The sequence below is a fragment of the Oncorhynchus mykiss genome, chromosome 15 (assembly GCF_013265735.2).
Source record: "Oncorhynchus mykiss isolate Arlee chromosome 15, USDA_OmykA_1.1, whole genome shotgun sequence".
Classification (NCBI taxonomy): Eukaryota; Metazoa; Chordata; class Actinopteri; order Salmoniformes; family Salmonidae; genus Oncorhynchus; species Oncorhynchus mykiss.
The window spans coordinates 51,176,048-51,194,135 of record NC_048579.1 but is presented as its reverse complement, the minus strand read 5'-3'; the positions used below and the strand labels follow the sequence as shown (position 1 = coordinate 51,194,135).

The window sequence follows — 18,088 nt, the reverse complement described above, 5'->3', positions numbered from 1 at the left end:
CCTCACCAACTTTAAACATCTGCTATCTGAGCAGCTAACCGATCGCTGCAGCTGTACATAGTCTATCGGTAAATAGCCCACCCAATTTACCTACCTCATCCCCATACTGTTTATATTTATTTACTTTTCTGCTCTTTTGCACACAAGTATCTCTACCTGTACATGACCATCTGATCATTTATCACTCCAGTGTTAATCTGCTAAATTGTAATTATTCGCCTACATCCTCATGCCTTTTGCACACAATGTATATAGACTCTTTTTTTATTTTTTCTACTGTGTTATTGACTTGTTTATTGTTTACTCCATGTGTAACTTTGTTGTTGTCTGTTCACACTGCTATGCTTTATCTTGGCCAGGTCGCAGTTGTAAATGAGAACTTGTTCTCAACTAGCCCATCTGGTTAAATAAAGGTGAAATAAAAAATACAAAAATTGACCACACAAAGAATACGTTCAGGTCTATTTTCTGCCTCTGGCCTATGTGGAAGGATATCTAGTAGTTGTCAATACTGGGAAGAGATATGGTAATATCTCTGTTTGCTGAAAGACAAGCTGACTCGCTGCTTCTTCTTCGTATACTTGCTCTGCTGTTCGATATCTTGCCCCCCCCCCCCCCCCCCCACACACACACACACTGTCTGCGGTCAAGGGTTATTGAGGGGTTTCATTCCTTTTTCCATGTGGAAGTACCGGCCAAGGTCCTGTTTACACACACACAGTCAGATGGACTTGTACAGATATCAATTTTATGCCTCTGTGTGCAGATATAAAAATGCTATTCATGAGTACATCGGACTCTGGGGAGGTCGATAAAGGGCTTAATTGCCAAAATCCTGAAGTATCCCAAAATCCTGAAGTAATGACTATTGATGTTGAGGGAATCTTTTGGAGTCTGGTCTCATTGCATATTAGGTGCAAGGCAGAATATATTGAGTATCATTAGTTATTTCTATTACCACATTTGACTATCAATATAATTTAATACTAATAATTCTAAATAATTTTGCAGATGATTGACTGCTTTGACAAAATCTGCATACTGGTGTTGAAGAGGATGGGTCTGGTCTGGTGTTGTTGTGAACATTGCTCTGTTGGAAGTCTCTGTTCCCGCAATAGCAGGATACAAATGCCTACAGGGTTAGGTTTCACCAGTGTGGACCTGTTATAGCTACTCAAGACAATAAATCATCTTTTGGGGGATCACCAGCAAACCCCCTGGCTCACAGAGCTGTCCTTTACCAATCTGGGCCCCAGTTTGACCGGGCTAGACGTGAAGGAGTTGCTAAGCAGGGTCTCACATATTTTACTTGCACTGGGAAGGGAGGAAAGGAGGGGGATAGACTGGGAGAGAAGGAAGTCTGATATTTACAGTCCGAGTTACTTTTACATGAAAAGAGTCCGTTTTCCCTGGCTTAGCCTAGCTGGTTTATTAAAGTGCCCAGGAAATCGGCTTTGTTGGATTGTTGAGAGGGTTTACACCAATCCTTCAATCCATCAATCCCAGGCTTCTTTGTCCTTTTGTTTCCTATGGACCCTGACACCCTCTGTCACTGAGTTAAACATGACATGTATAATTCTATGTTCCCTCTAAACTGCGCTGGTGCCGCGCACTTCCTCCAGGCCTGCAGCCCAGAAGAAATGCCATGCGGAGTAGGGACACTTGAAATTCGCTGAATTTGCATGATTAGTTTGAGCTATATAGATCGTTTTTTTCTATGACCGAATCAACATTATAATTAGGCCCGTTTCAATGCAACAAACCAAAACAAATCTCACTTTGCAAGATTGAGTGTGTGATTTTGTTGTAGGCAGAGCCAGAGCGAAACGGAGTAGAATTCTATTGGCTGGTGTGCACATTTGTTGATATTCTTTGCTAGTTAGCGAGTTATTATGCCAGTTATAGATAAGTATAGGTCAGCAATGGGGAGTTACTGCTTCCTACAACAACACAAAATGTGTAAGCTACATTTCAAGCGGTTTTTAAAAAGCCATTGCCGTGAAAAGCTTTTGTCAAAATTAAAGGGGCAGTGTTTCATTTTGAGAAAGGCTTGAATATGTAAATAAGCCAATAGGCAGATGGGTAGCCGACATTGTCTAATTATCTGGTGATTACACACAGGTGGACTGTATTTATCATCATTAGTCATTTAGGTCAACATTGGATCATTCAGAGATCCTCACTGAACTTCTGGAGAGAGTTTGCTGCACTGAAAGTAAAGGGGCTGAATAATTTTGCACGCCCAATTTTTCAGTTTTTGATTTGTTAAAAAAGTTTGAAATATCCAATAAATGTCGTTCCACTTCATGATTGTGTCCCACTTGTTGTTGATTCTTCACAAAAAAATACAGTTTTATATCTTTATGTTTGAAGCCTGAAATGTGGCAAAAGGTCGCAAAGTTCAAGGGGGCCGAATACTTTCGCAAGGCACTGTAGCTTCAGCGTGTAAATCAGCTAGAAAGATGTGTCGGCATCGAGTAATTGTCTCTGGCCCCCTCCCAGTTAGGGGGAGTGATGAGCTCTACAGCAGTCTCACAACTCAATCGCTGGTTGTAAACTGTTTTCTGCCCCTCCCATAAGATAGACCAACCTGGCCTGTTGGACCAACAAGACCAACCTGGCCTGTTGGACCAACAAGACCAACCTGGCCTGTTGGACCAACAGGACCAACCTGGCCTGTTGAGGAGTGACGGACTCCATCCTAGCTGGAGGGGTGCTCACATCTTATCTACCAACATAGACAGGGCTCTAACTCCCCTAGCTCCATAATGAAATAGGGTGCAGGCCAGGCAGTAGGCTGTTAGCCAGCCTGCCAGCTTAGTGGAGTCTGCCACTAGCACAGTCAGTGTAGTCAGCTCAGCTATCCACATTGATACCGTGTATGTGCTTCGACCTAGGTTGGGCAAAACTAAACATGGCGGTGTTCGCCTTAGCAATTTCACTAGAATAAAGACCTCCTCCATTCCTGAAATTATTGAAAGAGATCGTGATACCTCACATCTCAAAATAGGGCTACTTAATGTTAGATCCCTCACTTCCAAGGCAGTTATAGTCAATGAACTAATCACTGATCATAATCTTGATGTGATTGGCCTGACTGAAACATGGCTTAAGCCTGATGAATTTACTGTGTTAAATGAGGCCTCACCTCCAGGTTACACTAGTGACTATATCCTCCGTGCATCCCGCAAAGGCGGAGGTGTTGCTAACATTTCCAATAGTAAATTTCAATTTACAAAAAAAAACCCGACGTTTCCGTCTTTTGAGCTTCTAGTCATGAAATCTATGCAGCCTACTCAATCACTTTTTATAGCTACTGTTTACAGGCCTCCTGGGCCATATACAGCGTTCCTCACTGAGTTCCCTGAATTCCTATCGGACCTTGTAGTCATAGCAGATAATATTCACATTTTTGGTGACTTTAATATTCACATGGAAAAGTCCACAGATCCACTCCAAAAGGCTTTCGGAGCCATCATCGACTCAGTGGGTTTTGTCCAACATGTCTCCGGACCTACTCACTGCCACAGTCATACTCTGGATGTAGTTTTGTCCCATGGAATAAATGTTGTGGATCTTAATGTTTTTCCTCATAATCCTGGACTATCGGACCACCATTTTATTATGTTTGCAAACGCAACAAATAATCTACTCAGACCCCAACCAAGGAGCATCAAATGTCATGCTACATACATTCTCAGACAACCCAAAGATTCCTTGATGCCCTTCCAGACTCCCTTTGCCTACCCAAGGATGTCAGAGAACAAAAATCAGTTAACCACCTAACTGAGGAACTCAATTTAACCTTACGCAATACCCTAGATGCAGTTGCACCCCTAAAAACTAAAAACATTTCTTATAAAAAACTAGCTCCATGGTATACAGAAAATACCCGAGCTCTGAAGCAAGCTTCCAGAAAATTGGAACGGAAATGGCGCCACACCGAACTGCTGCTCGATCATCCTATTTTTCCAACTTAATTGAGGAAAATAAGAACAATCCTAAATGTATTTTTGATACTGTCGCAAAGCTAACTAAAAAGCAGCATTCCCCAAGAGAGGATGGCTTTCACTTCAGCAGTAATAAATTCATGAACATCTTTGAAGAAAAGATCATGATCATTAGAAAGCAAATTACGGACTCCTCTTTAAATCTGCGTATTCCTCCAAAGCTCAGTTGTCCTGAGTCTGCACAACTCTGCCAGGACCTAGGATCAAGGGAGACACTCAAGTGTTTTAGTACTATATCTCTTGACACAATGATGAAAATAATCATGGCCTCTATAAACCTTCAAGCTGCATACTGGACCCTATTCCAACTAAACGACTGAAAGAGCTTGGCCCTCCTATGTTGAACAAAATAAACGGCTCTTCATCCACTGAGTGTGTACCAAACTCACTAAAAGTGGCAGTAATAAAGCCTCTCTTGAAAAAGCCAAACCTTGACCCAGAAAATATAAAAAACCATCTGCCTATATCGAATCTCCCATTCCTCTAAATGTTTTTTGAAAAAGCTGTTGCACTGCAACTCACTGCCTTCCTGAAGACAAACAATGTATACGAAATGCTTCAGTCTGGTTTTAGACCCCATCATAGCACTGAGACTGCACATGTGAAGGTGGTAAATTACTTTTTAATGGCGTCAGACCCAGGCTCTCCATCTGTCCTCATGCTCCTAGACCTTAGTGCTGCTTTTGATACCATAGATCACCACATTCTTTTGGAGAGATTGGGAACCCAAATTGGTCTACACGGACAAGTTCTGGCCTGGTTTAGATCTAATCTGTCGGAAAGATATCAGTTTGTCTCTGTGAATGGTTTGTCCTCTGACAAATCAACTGTAAATGTCGGTGTTCCTCAAGGTTCTGTTTTAGGACCACTATTGTTTTTGTACAGTCGTCTCAAATAAAACTGTGAAGGACCTCGGTGTTACTCTGGACCCTGATCTCTCTTTTGACGAACATATCAAGATTGTTTCTTTCCAGCTTTTTTTCAGTTACGTAACATTGCTTTCTTTCTCTCTCTCTCTCTCTCTCTCTCTCTCTCTCTCTCGGAGGACCTGAGCCCTAGGACCATGCAACAGGACTACCTAGCATGATGACTCCTTGGTGTCCCCAGTCCACCTGGCCGTGCTGCTGCTACAGTTTCAACTGTTCTGCCTGCGGCTATGGAACCCTGACCTGTTCACAGTCCTTACTATTTGACCATGCTGGTCATCTATGAACATTTGAACATCTTGGCCATGTTCTGTTATAATCTCCACCCGGCACAGCCAGAAGAGGACTGGCCACCCCTCATAGCCTGGTTCCTCTAGGTTTCTTCCTAGGTTTTGGCCTTTCTAGGGAGTTTTTCCTAGCCACCGTGCTTCTACACCTGCATTGCTTGCTGTTTGAGGTTTTAGGCTGGGTTTCTGTACAGCACTTTGATATATCAGCTGATGTAAGAAGGGCAAAATAAATCAATTTGATTTGATATTAATAGACTATGTGTGACCAGTGTGAGCTAGCTAGCTATTTAGCGGTGCACACTGGTAGCGTTTCAATTGGTGACGTCATATGCTCGGAGACTTTGAACGTTTTTTCCCCCTTGCTCTGTGAGGGCCGTGGCTTTTGTGGCGCGATAGGTGACGATGCTTCGTGGGTGCCTGTTTTCGATATGTTCAGAGGGTCTCTGGTTCGAGCCCAGGTTGGAAATACTGTTACACATGGGATATTTGTCTGATAGTGTATTGATAGGCCATGGGGTATTTACCAGGTATTGTACTTATTGAACTGCATTCAATGCAGTGTATGGTAATGTAGCTTACTTGTTGAACTGTTCAGCGAAGATAAGGTTGGTGGAGGTGCCCGTGATGGTGATGAGGCCTCCAATGGTGGCTGCGTATGTGATGCTGAGAGAGAGACATTTACAGATCATATGATCTCTCTTGGTGGGATAGCGAGAGTTCTTGCTCTCCTTCTCCTTCTTAGGCTCTGGGATGCTGATTGCTGTCTGGAACGGAGAGAGGAGCAAGTATAGTGAGTCACTGTTTGTGGGGGAGGAAAAAACATGTGCAGTGGAGAGAACAAGTATTTGATACACTGCAGATTTTGCCGGCTTTCCTACTTACAAAGCATGTAGAGGTCTGTAATTTTTATCATAGGTACACTTCAACTGTGAGAGACGGAATCTAAAACAAAAATCCAGAAAATCACATTGTATGATTTTAAGTAATTCATTTGCATTTTATTGCATGACATAAGTATTTGATCACATACCAACCAGTAAGAATTCCGGATCTCACAGACCTGTTAGTTTTTCTTTAAGAAGCCCTCCTGTTCTACACTCATTACCTGTATTAACTGCACCTGTTTGAACTCGTTACCTGTATAAAAGACACCTGTCCACGCGCTCAATCAAACAAACTCCAACCGCTCCACAATGGCCAAGACCAGAGAGCTGTGTAAGGACATCAGGGATAAAATTGTAGACCTGCACAAGGCTGGGATGGGCTACAGAACAATAGGCAAGCAGCTTGGTGAGAAGGCAACAACTGTTGACGCAATTATTAGAAAATGGAAGAAGTTCAAGATGACGGTCAATCACCCTCGGTCTGGAGCTCCATGCAAGATCTCACCTTGTGGGGCACCAATGATCATGAGGAAGGTGAGGGATCAGCCCAGAACTACATGGCAGGACCTGGTCAATGACCTGAAGAGAGCTGGGACCACAGTCTCAAAGAAAATTAGTAACACACTACGCCGTCATGGATTAAAATCCTGCATGTCCAGGCCCGTCTGAAGTTTGCCAATGACCATCTGGATGATCCAGAGGAAGAATGGGAGAAGGTCATGTGGTCTGATGAGACAAAAATAGAGCTTTTTGGTCTAAACTCCACTCGCCGTGTTTGGAGGAAGAAGAAGGATAAGTACAACCCCAAGAACACCATCCCAACCGTGAAGCATGGAGGTGGAAACATTATTCTTTGGGGATGCTTTTCTGCAAAGGGGACAGGACGACTGTACCGTATTGAGGGGATGATGGATGGGGCCATGTGTCGCGAGATCTTGGCCAACAACCTCCTTCCCTCAGTAAGAGCATTGAAGATGGGTCGTGGCTGGGTCTTCCAGCATGACAAAGACCCGAAACACACAGCCAGGGCAACTAAGGAGTGCCTCCATAAGAAGCATCTCAAGGTCCTGGAGTGGCCTAGCCAGTCTCCAGACCTGAACCCAATAGAACATCTTTGGAGGGAGCTGAAAGTCTGTATTGCCCAGCAACAGCCCCGAAACCTGAAGGATCTGGAGAAGGTCTGTATGGAGGAGTGGGCCAAAATCCTTGCTGCAGTGTGTGCAAACCTGGTCAAGAACTACAGGAAACGTATGAAATCTGTAATTGCAAACAAAGGTTTCTGTACCAAATATTAAGTTCTGCTTTTCTGATGTATCAAATACTTATGTCATGCAATAAAAGGCAAATGAATTACTTAAAAATCATACAATGTGATTTTCTGGAAAAATACAGGTAATGTTAATACAGGTAATGAGTGTAGAACAGGAGGGCTTCTTAAAGAAAAACTAACAGGTCTGTGAGATCCTGTGAGATCCGGAATTCTTACTGGTTGGTATGTGATCAAATACTTATGTCATGCAAATGAATTACTTAAAATCATACAATGTGATTTTCTGGATTTTTGTTTTAAATTCTGTCTCTCACAGTTGAAGTGCACCTATGATCAAAATTACAGACCTCTACATGCTTTGTAAGTAGGAAAACCTGCAAAATCGGCAATGAATCAAATACTTGTTCTCCCCACTGTATGTACATGTATATACATTTGTATTTCGTACACAATAAAGAAAATAAATGATGGGTCAAAATCTAAATATTTCTCCCAGCATTGGTCAAAGCTCAGAACGCTTATATTCTTGATCTGACCAAGTTTTTATTGAGCCTGCTTCTTTGCGAATGAGTGGAATCATGAACAGTGGTTTGTTAGTTATGGTCGCATGCGTCCTCTGGATTTGCTTCCTGGATTAGCATTTTTTTAGCAGTACATTGACCACTCTCTCAAACGGCTAACTCTTCCCTCTCGCGGCACAGACTGAGGGCCTGAGACGTGAAACGCACTACCCCAGCTCGAAGTTGGCTTACTAGAGACGTTGGCAAAGCTGTAGACGCTGCTGATAGTGTGTTTGCGAGATGCTGGTCAAAAGGCAATTTTAAAATTGTCCTGCGACTCCTGCCGTGTCTACAGGCATCCCCTAAGAAACAAAAAACTACTTTCTGAGAATGAGTGCACAACTGGTAGTCACGTATAGATATGTATACACTGCTCACAAAAATAAAGGGAACACTTAAACAACACAATGTAACTCCAAGTCAATCACACTTGTGTGAAATCAAATTGTTCACTTAGTAAGCAACACTGATTGACAATTAATGTCACATGCTGTTGTGCAAATGGAATAGACAACAGGTGGAAATTATAGGCAATTAGCAAGACACCCCCAATAAAGAGTGGTTCTGCAGGTGGTGACCACAGACCACTTCTCAGTTCCTATGCTTCCTGGCTGATGTTTTGGTCACTTTTGAATGCTGGCGGTGCTTTCACTCTAGTGGTAGCATGAGACGGAGTGTACAACCCACACAAGTGGCTCAGGTAGTGCAGCTCATCCAGGATGGCACATCAATGCGAGCTGTGGCAAGAAGGTTTGCTGTGTCTGTCAGCGTAGTGTCCAGAGCATGGAGGCGCTACCAGGCGACAGGCCAGTACATCAGGAGACGTGGAGGAGGGCAACAACCCAGCAGCAGGACCGCTATCTCCGCCTTTGTGCAAGGAGGAGCAGGAGGAGCACTGCCAGAGCCCTGCAAAATGACCTCCAGCAGGCCACAAATGTGCAAGTCTGCTCAAACGGTCAGAAACAGACTCCATGAGGGTGGTATGAGGGCCCGACGTCCACAGGTGGGGGTTGTGCTTACAGCCCAACACCGTGCAGGACGTTTGGCATTTGCCAGAGAACACCAAGATTGGCAAATTCGCCACTGGCGCCCTGTGCTCTTCACAGATGAAAGCAGGTTCACACTGAACACGTGACAGACGTGACAGAGTCTGGAGACTCCAGTGGGAACGTTCTGCTGCCTGCAACATCCTCCAGCATGACCGGTTTGGCGGTAGGTCAGCCATGGTGTGGGGTGGGGTGGCATTTCTTTGGGGGGCCGCACAGCCCTCCATGTGCTCGCCAGAGGTACCGAGATGAGATCCTCAGACCCCTTGTGAGACCATATGCTGGTGCGGTTGGCCCTGGGTTCCTCCTAATGCAAGACAATGCTAGACCTCATGTGGCTGGAGTGTGTCAGCAGTTCCTGCAAGAAGAAGGCATTGATGCTATGGACGGGCCCGCCCGTTCCCCAGACCTGAATCCAAATGTGCACATCTGGGACATCATGTCTCGCTCCATCCACCAAGGCCACGTTGCACCACAGACTGTCCATGAGTTGGCGGATGCTTTAGTCCAGGTCTGGAAGGACTTCCCTCAGGAGACCATCCGCCACCTCATCAGGAGCATGCCCAGGTGTTGTAGGGAGGTCATACAGGCACGTGGAGGCCACACACACTACTGAGCCTCATTTTGACTTGTTTTAAGGACATTACATCAAAGTTGGATCAGCCTGTAGTGTGGCTTTCCACTTTAATTTTGAGTGTGACTCCAAATCCAGACCTCCATGGGTTGGTAAATTTGATTTCCATTGATATTTTTTGTGTGATTTTGTTGTCAGCAAATTCAACTATGTAAAGAAAAAAGTATTTAAGAATCTTTCATTCATTCAGATCTAGGATGTGTTATTTTTTATTTTTTTTGAGCAGTGTATGTAGATCAGTGGAGGCTGCTGAGGGGAGGACGGCTCATAATGATGGCTGGAACAGAGCAAATGGAATGGAATCAAACACATGGAAACCATGTGATAGTGGAGTTGTTTTATTTGATAGCATTACACTAATTCCGCTCCAGCCATTACCACGAGCCCGTCCTCCCCAATTAAGGTGCCAAAACCCCTACCTAACCCTAACCTTAACCATTTTAAATGTCAACTCAATGGGGTAGGGACGTCCCAAGGATACTAAGTTCTCATAAAAATGTTGCTTTACAGAGAGTAGGCTACTAAAACAGCCAGTGATGTGGCTGTTGATAATTTCTTTCCTTTCAGGGGTATAACATTACAGATGTGTTTGTAGATTGATTGAGGTGAATTAACCTACAGCAGCCAAGGTGATAATGTCTGGGGTCATTTTTGCTCGTTTTTGCTGTTTTCCAAATAGCAATAAATTAGCTTCAACTTTAAAAAAATATATATTGGGTATTGATTTTAATGTATTTTATTTGACCTTTATTTAACTAGGCAAGTCAGTTAAGAACAAATTCTTATTTACAATGATGGCCTAGGAACAGTGGGTTAACTGCCTTGTTCAGGGGCAGAACGACAGAGTTTTACCTTGTCAGCTTGGGGATTCGATCTAGCAACCGTTCAGTTACTGGCCCAACGCTCTAACCGCTAAGGTCTGCCTTTCCGAGCTTCACCAAAACTCAAACCCTGGTTATGCCTCTGAGTGTAGTGAGTTTGTCTACTGACCGATGGCAGTTGTCCGTTGGTCTGCTTTAGGGACAATTGGCCCAGACTGGTCTTACTGGCCTTCCTACCAGCCCCGTTAGTCTCCACAGTCGGCAACTGAGAGAACAAAACACACAATGGAGAATTAACGTTGAAGTAAGAAAATGGAACAACAGATATTTTTACACAGATTTTCAAAGGTTTATGTTCTCACCTCAGTCAGAGTGCAGAGCTCCTGCTTCACGCAGCTGTGGATAAAACACAACACGTTCAAAACCATAACACTGGAGTTGTTTTCATGATGTGGACTGCAAGACCGTATCGTATGTGATTCTTCAGTGACTGTCTCAAAAGCTCCCCAGGTCTTACCTGTCTCTGCGATACAGACGCTCTAGTTGGTTCTTTTCTAGATTCTCTTCCTTGTCTGCAAAGGAGCAAAATAAAACCGTTTAACGATTATAGTGATGCACAATTTATCATGTCTCTGAGATGTTTACTGCAGGCTGTGAAAGGGCAGCCATACCGCCGAGGCAGTCGTCCTCGGTGGCCTCGACGGTTTCGGAGTCTTCCTGGGTGTCGGCCACGCCGGTGCTGATGAGCTGCTGCAGGACGGCCTCAGCGATGGGCATCACCATGGCAGTAGTGGAGGTGTTACTGAGCCACATGGACAGGAAGACCGTACAGCACATGAAACCCAGCACCAACCTGAGGATACACACAGGAGAGAGGAGAAGTTGAGGGTGTGTGTAATTGATTTATATATGCTTGCGTGTGTGCACGCACGTGTGTGTCATGGTAGCTGCGTACTTACATGCCAGGCTTGGCTCCGGCAATCATGACCATGCGTAAAGCGATGCGTTTGTGGAGGTTCCATTTCTCTATGGAGGCCGCCAGACAGATCACCCCCATCAGCAGCAGAGTGGTGTCCTTACAGTACTCTGCAGCTACCTGTACCAAAGACAACCACACAGTATTTATAGCACTCTATACGTACATATACACTCAACCCTTACATGTGGCTCGCACGAACACACACCTGGATTCATTTAAAAAAATGTTTACTTTGACCTCTTCTATGTTCATGTTTGTCCCCAAAAAATCCTGTATTGACATGGTCACTAGTCAGTATATTGTTGTATACCACCACAGGTCATGACCTCTAACTACAGAGAACTGACCTTTTGTGATTATTGGAACTAGACTAGATATTCCTAACCACCATGACTTCTCTCCAGTCTCTGTCTAGTTCTCATTTTTAATCAGAACCGGTTGAGTTCTGAGAAGAACATACTGTACTCCAGGATGGGCTCAGATGGATCAGTTGGATCAACACGTCTGAGCTTTGCTCCTTTCCAAACATTTGCAATTGGAGGCATACGAACCAAAAATGTGACCCAAAACTCAAAGCACGGCACGAGAGTGAGCAGGGGGAAGGTTTTCCACGTAACACCTTCTTGTTTGTGCCAGGTTAAAACTGAGGTAAAGCAATCCCATTGGCGAGGCAAGGTGAGGTGTGAGAGAGCTGCACTAAGTACAGTACACAAGTCTAGTCATCAGAGCAAAGAGTTGCAGAAAAACGTGGATATTTACCAAACACGATTACAAGAGCTTATAATAACACTAATAGCCTTCTTTGGCAGGTTTTGTCCATGCGATCAGATCACATGAGCAACTCAGTGGTTATTTTTTTTATGTAACACTGACATAGTGAGGAGAGGGAACCATTAATGGTGGTCATTGGGACCACTTTGGGTTGGTTTAATGACAGACCATTTCCTGTCCAGCAGGGGTTAATAGGTTACTTTGATCAGTACATTAGGCCATCATCTCAGTGATAAGTGTTTCACTGGAGACGGACAGAGAGGTTCTGACGACCATGCTTCCTGTATTATATTAGACGTTAGCATACAGACACCTCGTGATAACTGATGATCTGATGACGTTACTCACATGTTTACATGGGTCTGTGACATCATGACCATCTCTTCACATAACAAGAGAGGAGGATGGAGAATTTAGAGTATAGGTGAAAGGATAATGAATGAATGAAGGATAAGGATAAGGATAATGAATGAAGGATAACGTTTAAGACTTCATGAAGCCTTTAGAAACACCTTAGACGGTGCTGTACAAGTACATCGTCTGTGGTTGTTAGTTCACGCGTGAGGCTACATCTAGCGAGTTAGCGGGTGTAAACCAGGTGTCAACCTACTTCCCTTTCAGTCATCACAGAGGCATTACAAAGCAATGGGACAGGACTTCTCAGGTTCTTCCTATAAAGCATCCATCCATACGCTTCACATCCATCTGGTCCACACATGTAGCTGTGTGTGTTTGTCCTAGATTTTCATTTAATACATTTTCATTTCTAATCCCATCCCTGTAGGAGGCCTTTTGCCTTTGGTAGGCCGTCATTGTAAATAAGAATTAGTTCTTAACTGAATTGCCTAGTTAAATACATACAAGTTCATTCGGCCTTGGTGGGAGTCAGGTGCTCAGATTACCGTATCTACAGTTGAACAAGAATTATTAGAAAATACATATTTTTGGTTTGAATGTACATTTGTGTGTTTGTACACTGAACAAAAATAAGACAAATGCAAGATGTAAAGTATTGGTCCCATGTTTCATGAGCTGAAATAAAAGATCCCAGAAATGTTCCATATGCACAAAATGCTTATTTCTCTAATATTTTGTGCACAAATTTGTTTACATCCCTGTTAGTGAACATTTCTCCTTTGCCAAGATAATCAATCTACTTGACAGGTGTTGCATATTAAGAAGCTGATTAAACAGCATGATCATTACACAGGTGCACTTTGTGCTGGGGACAATAAAAGGCTGTGCAGTTTTGTCACACAGAACAATGCCACAGATGTCTCAAGTTTTGAGGGAGCGTGCAATTGTCGTGCTCACTGCAGGAATGTCCACCAGAGCTGTTGCCAGATAATTTAATGTAAATGTCTCTACCATAAACCGAGAGAATTTGTCAGTACGTGCAAGCGGCCTCACAAACACAGACCATGTGTATGATGTTGTGTGGGCGAGCGGATTGCTGATGTCAATGTTGTCAACAAAGTGCACCATCGTGGCGGTGAGGATATGCTATGGGCAGGCATATGCTAGGGCAGTGAACACAACTGCATTTTATCGATGGCAATTTGAATGCAGAGGGATATTCTGATGGGATCCCGAGGCCCATTGTCATGCCATTCATCCGCCGCCCCATGTCGCAAGGATCTGTGCATAATTCCTGGAAGCTAAAAATGTCCCAGTTCTTCCATGGCCTGCAAACTCACCAGAGATGTCACCCATTGAACATGTTTGCGATGCACTGGATCGACGTGTATGACAGGGATCTAGTTCCCGCCAATATCCAGCAACTTCACACAGCCATTGAAGAGGAGTGGGACAACATTCCACAGGCCACAATCAACAGCCTGATCAACTATGCAAAGGAGATGTGTCGCGCAGCGTGAGGCAAATGGTGGTAACACCAGATACTGACTGGTTTTCTGATCCACGCCCCTACTTTTTTTTTTTAAAGGTATCTGTGACCAAGTCATGTGAAATCCATCGATTAGGGCCTAATGAATATATTTTGAATGCCTGACTTCCTTATATGAACTGTAACTCAGTAAAATATTTTAAATGGTTGCATGTTCTGTTTATGTTTTTTTTCAGTGTATATGTGTGTGTGCGCCCCTGTTCCTCAGTGCCCTTAGCAGAGAGCGAGAAAAAGAGAGATTAGAGTGAGTGATAGTTTACTGACCTCGCTGGACTTGAGCACTCCGAACAGCGGGTATAGGAAGGCTGGTACGAGGGCAGCAGCTCCCAGGGGTACAGCCTCTGACACCCAGTACACCGCTGTCACTATCAACACGTACGCACAGCAGGCCTCCTACATGGGACAGAGACACCGGGGACAGAGACACAGGGGGTGAGACATAGGGAAGAGACAAGGGATTGGGCTTTTATGCAACAATGCAGTTTGCCAAGGGCCATACCTCATACATTTATGCCTGTATTGTATCCTAACGTTTCTCATCATAAAAGCACGGTCAATTATTTCATATATGTCAATGTTAAACTTGATGTGAAATGCTGGTCAAACAAACTCATTTCTAGGTCCCACATATTGTCAGGGTTCATATGTCTGAGTTTATCGGAGTGCAATAACACTGCTGCCTGAAAGAAAGTGATTAGGGTTAGGGTTAGGGTTTGATTGGATTTGATTGATTAGGATCCCCATGACCTGACACCAATGGAGACAGCTAGTCCTACTGGGGTCCGACACATAACGCAAAATACATCACAGACAAAAGACTTTACAATTTACACACATTTAAAAACATTCAAATAGTAGCGCGTGTGTGTGTGCATCTATCAAGTTCCTAAGTTACCGTGAGACCGAACCTCTGTGTTCCTTATTCACCTTTCAGCACCATTTATTTGCCATGGAAACAATGGAGAATGTGCTCAGTTTGTGAAAGAGCCCATCCGAATTCCAATCTAACAGTCTAATCAAAATGGGATTTGTTATGTCCTTCATTCAAACGTACCTGTTTAACATTTTTGCTTTCTGGAAACTTGAGGCAGCTTTTCATCTAAAATAGATGAATATCTTTGACCACATTGAATGATCCTCACACTGAATGATCCTTGGTTACCATAGACGGGGTAGCGTACAGTACTCCTACGTCCCGTAGGACCAGTGGTGGTCACATTGTACAGTAAACCAGCGGTAACTTATCATGCGTAAGTGAGGAAGCCTTAGAAATCTCCCCTTTCCATAATATGTGGCATACAGGTGATGTGTCAGGCTCTTGTCTGACTAGTGTAAACGTGTAACTCCCGGTCGAGTAGAGGATGTCTAGCCAGCGAGGTGAAGGGGTCTGGCAATATATCAGCTATACATACACACACACGCCATCGGACTGTCCAGCTATGCACACACACACATACACACACTGGTAGTGTAACCGCTCATTGAAAACAATGTTGAATATTGCTGTGTATCACACAGAGACTATTTGGCCCCTCTATGGTGCCTTTGAGGCAGCAGCCACCAACCCTGGCCACTAGCACCTGCCTGGGCATGTTCTCCACATGTGCCCTACTGGACATGCCCAGTCCTGACCACACTGCCCCAGGTGGGAACACAACACCCCCTTTCTGTGATCTACTGGGCATGTCCAGTAATAATGTACTTTGGCCACAGGGAAAGCGCCCCCAGCTTTTGCCCCAGGAAACTGAGGTGATCCTGACTATCTCCCAGTAGTTAGTGTTTGTCAGATACGGGATGTGATGTCTGATCTCGGTCATTCAGGAGACTGGGGACAGAGACAATCAGTGATCCCAAGAGATCATTGATCAGAGGTTGTCACACAGTAGAGAACTGCCATGCAATGAATGGACTTTCAATGAATCAATAAACTCACTCAAAATCTCATCCTTTTTCCAGTTTCATCAGAGAACTGGGTTATTGAGGCGATCATGGGGTATCTCGTATTTACCGACAGGTTTCGTTTGGTTAGATAGTAGGGAAATATGTTTCTAAATGGTCAATTGCTCAATTTGTTTCTCCAATCTGGCATGTGTATGGATGGACTGTGTGATATTTCACTGCAATGAGCAAGCACTTCTCAAGAGGTCAAAGGTGACTCAGCAGACAGTTTCTGTCCACATCTGGAGGTTGCATTGTCACTTCACCTTTCAGACCATGCCTCAACATGACCCTTAAGTGAGTGACGAGATCAACGAAAGAAGATGGCTTTTCAGGCATTCATGTTATCTCTTCTTCAAGGCCAAATGCTTTTATAAAGATGATTAATCTGGATAACCGTTCATCAGTGTTGACTGTGAGATTTTTTTTCCAGATGACTACAGAAAGAATGGATTCACTCATTAGGCCAATTCAACCCTTATCTTCCTCTGGAGAAACAACGATGATTAAAAAGAAACACTGTTTTGCATTCCTTCATATGATGATCTCTACTGATAATCTCTGAACACAGTTCAGTCAGTTAATCTGCTCATTAGACAGACATTATTTTCTCCTGACTCAAACCCCAAGGAGCTGAGTTCATCCTGCTGTCAGAGATAAGGACGATCCCTACTGGCCCCTGAGACCAGGGGCCAGTACTCATAAAGCGTCTCAGACTAGGAGTGCTGATTCAGGATCAGTTTAGCGATTTAGATCATAATGAATAAGGACCCTGAAGACTAGGATTTAGTTCAGTGGGCTAACACAGTCCCGGTGTAAAAAAAACCTGGGTTTGAACCCAGAGAGGCACATTAGTACAATTCTCTCAGGCTGACACAGGAAAACAGAGCATGAGGGGTTCTGTAGCTGCAGCTGGCCACATGCTCCATTGTTCTGTCCCTCTCTGAACTTGACAAATTCTGTAATTGGTGAGAGGGCATTCTGGAACCGCAGGTGGTTCTAGGCAAACAGAACGACCAGACCCGTCCCCACATAGCTGAGCTGAGTTATATAACCTAATAGCTTGGCACAGATTCCCCTTCTCCCAGCCGCCTGTGGTGCCAACCGCTGTACAACAATGCACCCTACTGTGAAGTGTAAACACGCGAAATGGTGCACTTTACGCACAGACGCCGATAGCTTAAATAATGCGTAAAACAAGTCTCCATCAGCAAAGCATTAATAGAATATGAGGTACATCGAAATATTTGCACTGTGGGTATGTATTATGGTTAAATATAATCATAAAGACACTTACAGCTGTTCTCACCCCCAATTTGATTCTGCTTCATGTACTGTACGCTAACTCGGAAGAACAATGCCGATAGCCTACCCATGCGCAATATTAGTCATGCTAGTGATATGATATGATGAAGTCGGGTACTCACGCTGGTGGGGTGGATGAGGGGCAACGGCAGCAGCGACAGCGGGATCAGCACCACCAGGATCAGCTTGCGTGCTCTCCATAGCTTCTTGATAAGGTCCATCCTTGCCGCGGCCTCCAGCCTCATCGGGGACTGCTCGCCTGGGTTCGGTCTTAGCGCAGAGAAGCTGGCTTGTTTGTCCCTTTTAACGTTTTTTTTGGCGTGACATGAAGTCTTAATGAAAGTTAAAGAAAAATCCCTTTAAATGTCTCCTTCTGGAGTGAAAACTGGCAGGCTCTGCTTGTTTGGTTCTGGTGGCGATGTACTGCAGTCTGCAGGGCACAGTCCTCCGTCTGAAATAACTGCTCTTTGTACAACCTCACCTCAGTACTTGACCTGCAGGCAACCCCCACCTCTGAGTTCAGCTAGGAGATCCAAAAGTGCAACAAATAGGTTCCTGACTTCTTTTTCAATACTGTCTACCTATTCTTATCTGAATACCAGATAAGGCAGAGCCCCCTTGCAAAAGAGACCTTGATCTCAGTGGGACTCCCTGCTCAAATAAAGGCTAAATAAAATGTTGTAAAATGCTGATGTTTGAGATAGACCAGGCGGCTACCGTGAGTGCAAAACAAATGTCTATATAAAGA

The 18,088-nt window shown here is 44.1% G+C and overlaps 1 protein-coding gene across 1 annotated transcript in view; it reads right to left on the bottom strand.

The window, feature by feature from the left end:
• Positions 1–18,088, bottom strand: part of LOC110490263 (solute carrier family 13 member 4) — a 23,178-nt gene extending 5,090 nt beyond the window's left edge. Inside the window, exons 1-8 of the mRNA XM_021563554.2 lie at positions 17,463–18,088; positions 14,362–14,490; positions 11,401–11,537; positions 11,113–11,294; positions 10,959–11,013; positions 10,804–10,837; positions 10,611–10,706; positions 5,806–5,990 (exon numbers count right to left, since the gene is read on the bottom strand). Coding sequence (XP_021419229.1) covers positions 5,806–5,990; positions 10,611–10,706; positions 10,804–10,837; positions 10,959–11,013; positions 11,113–11,294; positions 11,401–11,537; positions 14,362–14,490; positions 17,463–17,585 — 941 coding nt within the window. The 5' untranslated portion in view covers positions 17,586–18,088. The remainder of the gene's footprint in view (positions 1–5,805; positions 5,991–10,610; positions 10,707–10,803; positions 10,838–10,958; positions 11,014–11,112; positions 11,295–11,400; positions 11,538–14,361; positions 14,491–17,462) is intronic.